Raw genomic sequence first — 2,812 nt, forward strand, 5'->3', positions numbered from 1 at the left:
TCTCTCTCTCTCTCTCTGTTTCTCTTGAGACGGGGTCTCTCACTGGCCTGGAGGTCACCAAGTCCCAGGGATCTGTCCATCCCCATCTTCCTAATGCTGGGATTATAAGCACATACCACCACGCCCAGCTTTTCACGTGGGTTCTGAGGATGAAACTCAGGTTCTCATGCTTGTAAACCAAAACTCTTCAGCCCAAGCCATCTCCGCAGCCCTCAGCCTCACTTCTGCGCAGGTTCCATGATGACATTTAGGGCTGGCTCCCAGTGTCATCTCCCCATGCTCAAATCTGTAGTTCATTCCTCTCGAGTAAACAACCTTAGAGTGAGACAGTGTACCCATTTGTCCTAGGCTTAGGATATATGTAGCTGTGGTGTTCTGCAGACAGGATGACTTCCTGCTGTACTGTGTAAGTTGTGTAGAGGACCAAGACATAGTTGCCTTCTGTCTGTCAACTATGACTGGTCAAGGTGTTGCTCAAGTTCCTTATCAGGAAACTTGTGCCTCATTGGGATGACCCCTGAGCCCTCATTAGCTCGGAGAAGGTAATCATGACAGCGGAGTGGCAGAGGTTGAACAGCCTTCAACCACAGACTGGCTGACCAGATGCTTGAATATCTGTTTTGTTTGGGAATTGCTATGAGGCCTGCCACTTCCCTGTGTGCGTGACTGCTGCTCCAGGTACAGTAGGCTGCCGTGCCTGGTTGATGGCCATGGTCTGGGTGGGATGTGACCCTGACACTGGGGTTTCCTATGAGTCCTGACCAATGTGTCTGCCTATGACAGGCTAGGCTCTGTATGGTCACTAGCTTGTCTAAATATTGCTTGGGCTTCAGGAGAGTGATAGCTATTACTGTGTACAGGAGAGCCAGACAGGAGCCTGTGGGACAGAAGGGTGCTTTCCTTCTCTTGGAGCCTCAAGTCTGTTAGGGAACAATTGTTAGCAATGGCCAGACACAGCATCCAGGGCATGGGAAGCCATAACCTCATTGTGATCCGGCTGTTCCCCTTTTTTTTTTGTTATAATATGGGGACACAATGGATATCTAGAATGTTTTAAGTTGGAAAGAAAGGCCAATTTCTACACTTGCGATGCTTGAATATCTTTATAGTGCTGAGTCCTGTTCAACCAATGGTCAGCCAGTGGCTGCTGACCTCCTTCCAGCCCCCTGTCTCCCACAGTCCCAGTCTGCTGCTTCCAAAGTCCCCAGCCAACTGATGTCCAGTGTCCCCAGTTTATTGAACCCCAATATCCTCATCTCACTAAAGCTCAGCACCCCAGCCCACTGGGCCCCAGCATTACCAATATACTGACACTCAGCACCCCAGTTCACTGATACCTAGCACCCCTAGGCCACTGTTCCCAGCATTCCCAGTACACCAACACCAAACATCCCCAGCCCACGGTTCTCTATGGTGTCTCCTTTCTTTTCTGCTTATTGAGTGAACATCATTGTTGATTCCTTTTCTGTCTCCTCAAAGGCCATGGAGAGTAACCTCACTGGGCTTATTGGAGGAGCTGAGAGGCCCAAAGGGGCCTCGAGGACATGAGGGGAAAACGCCATCTACACACTAAGGAGTGGAGCTTTGTGAGCATGCCCCCTTATGGGCCCTCTGACCTGGGACTCCTTTGCTGGCGTTTCAACCCTGCCTGGAACTTTTTTTTTTTTTTTTTTAAAGATGTGCAAGGAGCAGACAACGGTTCCTCAATGAAGGCCTGTTTAGAATCAGAGCTGCGCAGCTGATTGGAGTCAGGACTGGGGGCTTTGTAGGGAGCAGGGGAAGGGAGGATGGGTATGGAGGATGGGTATGGGAGAGGGTTTGGAGCGCTGGATGAAGAATTCTTGGAGGTATTTACCTTCCAACCACACACCCAGAGATGACACATGTAGGCAGTTAGGAGTGAGAGACTGACCAAAGCCCCACCCACCAGAGCAAGAGGGATATAAAGACAGGCTGGTCCAGTGCTAGCTGGACATAGACACTGCTTGTTCCCATTGCCCAAGATGAGGACTCACCTGCTTTGGTTGTTGCCCCTGATTCTGCTGGGATCCTTGGGTGAGCAAGGAAGTGGGTACCCCTGTCTGGCATCCTGTCCCTGGATGGCATTCTGAGGGGTGGGATGACCTGGCTGGACCTGCCTTAAGATGATGTGGTCCTGCTGTCCAGAGGAGGTGCTGGCATAGGGAAGTGGACTTGCTGGAGGCCCCATTGTCTAGTCACAAAGACACTTCATGGGTACCTCCACACATCTTAAAATTCTTAAATTACTTCACTCCTCTCCTCTCCCCTCCCTCTCCCCTCCCTCCTCTCCCCTCCTTCCCTCCCTCCCTCTCCCTCCTCCCCTCTTCCCTCCCTGCCTCTCCACTCCCCTCCTCTCCCCTCCCTCTCCCTCCCCTCCTCTTCTCTCCATCCCCCTCCCCTCCTCTCCCCTCCTTCTCCCTCCCCTCCTCTCCCCTCTTTCCCCCTCCCCTCCTCTTCCTTCCATCCCCCCTCCCCTCCTCTTCCCTCTCTCCTCCTCCCCTCCTCTCCCCTCCCTCCCTCTCCCCTCCTCTTCCCTCCCTCCCTCCCTCTCTCCTCCTCTTCTCTCCATCCCCCTCCCCTCCTCTTCTCTCCCTCCCTCTCCCCTCCTCTTCTCTCCATCCCCCTCCCCTCCTCTTCCCTTCCTCATTCTCCCCTCCCCTTCCCTCCTCCTCCCTCCCCTCCTCTCTTCTCCCCTCCCCTTCTCTCCCCTCTCTTCCCTTCCCCTTCCCTCCCTCTTCCCCTTCCTTCCCCCTCCTCCTCCCTTTCCTCTCCCCCTCCCTTTATCCTCCCC

The 2,812-nt window shown here is 53.6% G+C and overlaps 1 protein-coding gene across 1 annotated transcript in view; it reads left to right on the forward strand.

Annotated features, from left to right (window-relative positions):
* Positions 1 to 2,003: 2,003 nt before the first annotated feature.
* Positions 2,004 to 2,812, forward strand: part of LOC114625867 (lymphocyte antigen 6D-like) — a 2,659-nt gene continuing 1,850 nt past the window's right edge. The window contains exon 1 of the mRNA XM_028773222.1: positions 2,004 to 2,055. Within this exon, the coding sequence (XP_028629055.1) occupies positions 2,004 to 2,055 (52 nt within the window). The remainder of the gene's footprint in view (positions 2,056 to 2,812) is intronic.

This window comes from Grammomys surdaster, unplaced genomic scaffold, assembly GCF_004785775.1.
Source record: "Grammomys surdaster isolate TR1022 unplaced genomic scaffold, NIH_TR_1.0 224, whole genome shotgun sequence".
NCBI lineage: Eukaryota > Metazoa > Chordata > Mammalia > Rodentia > Muridae > Grammomys > Grammomys surdaster.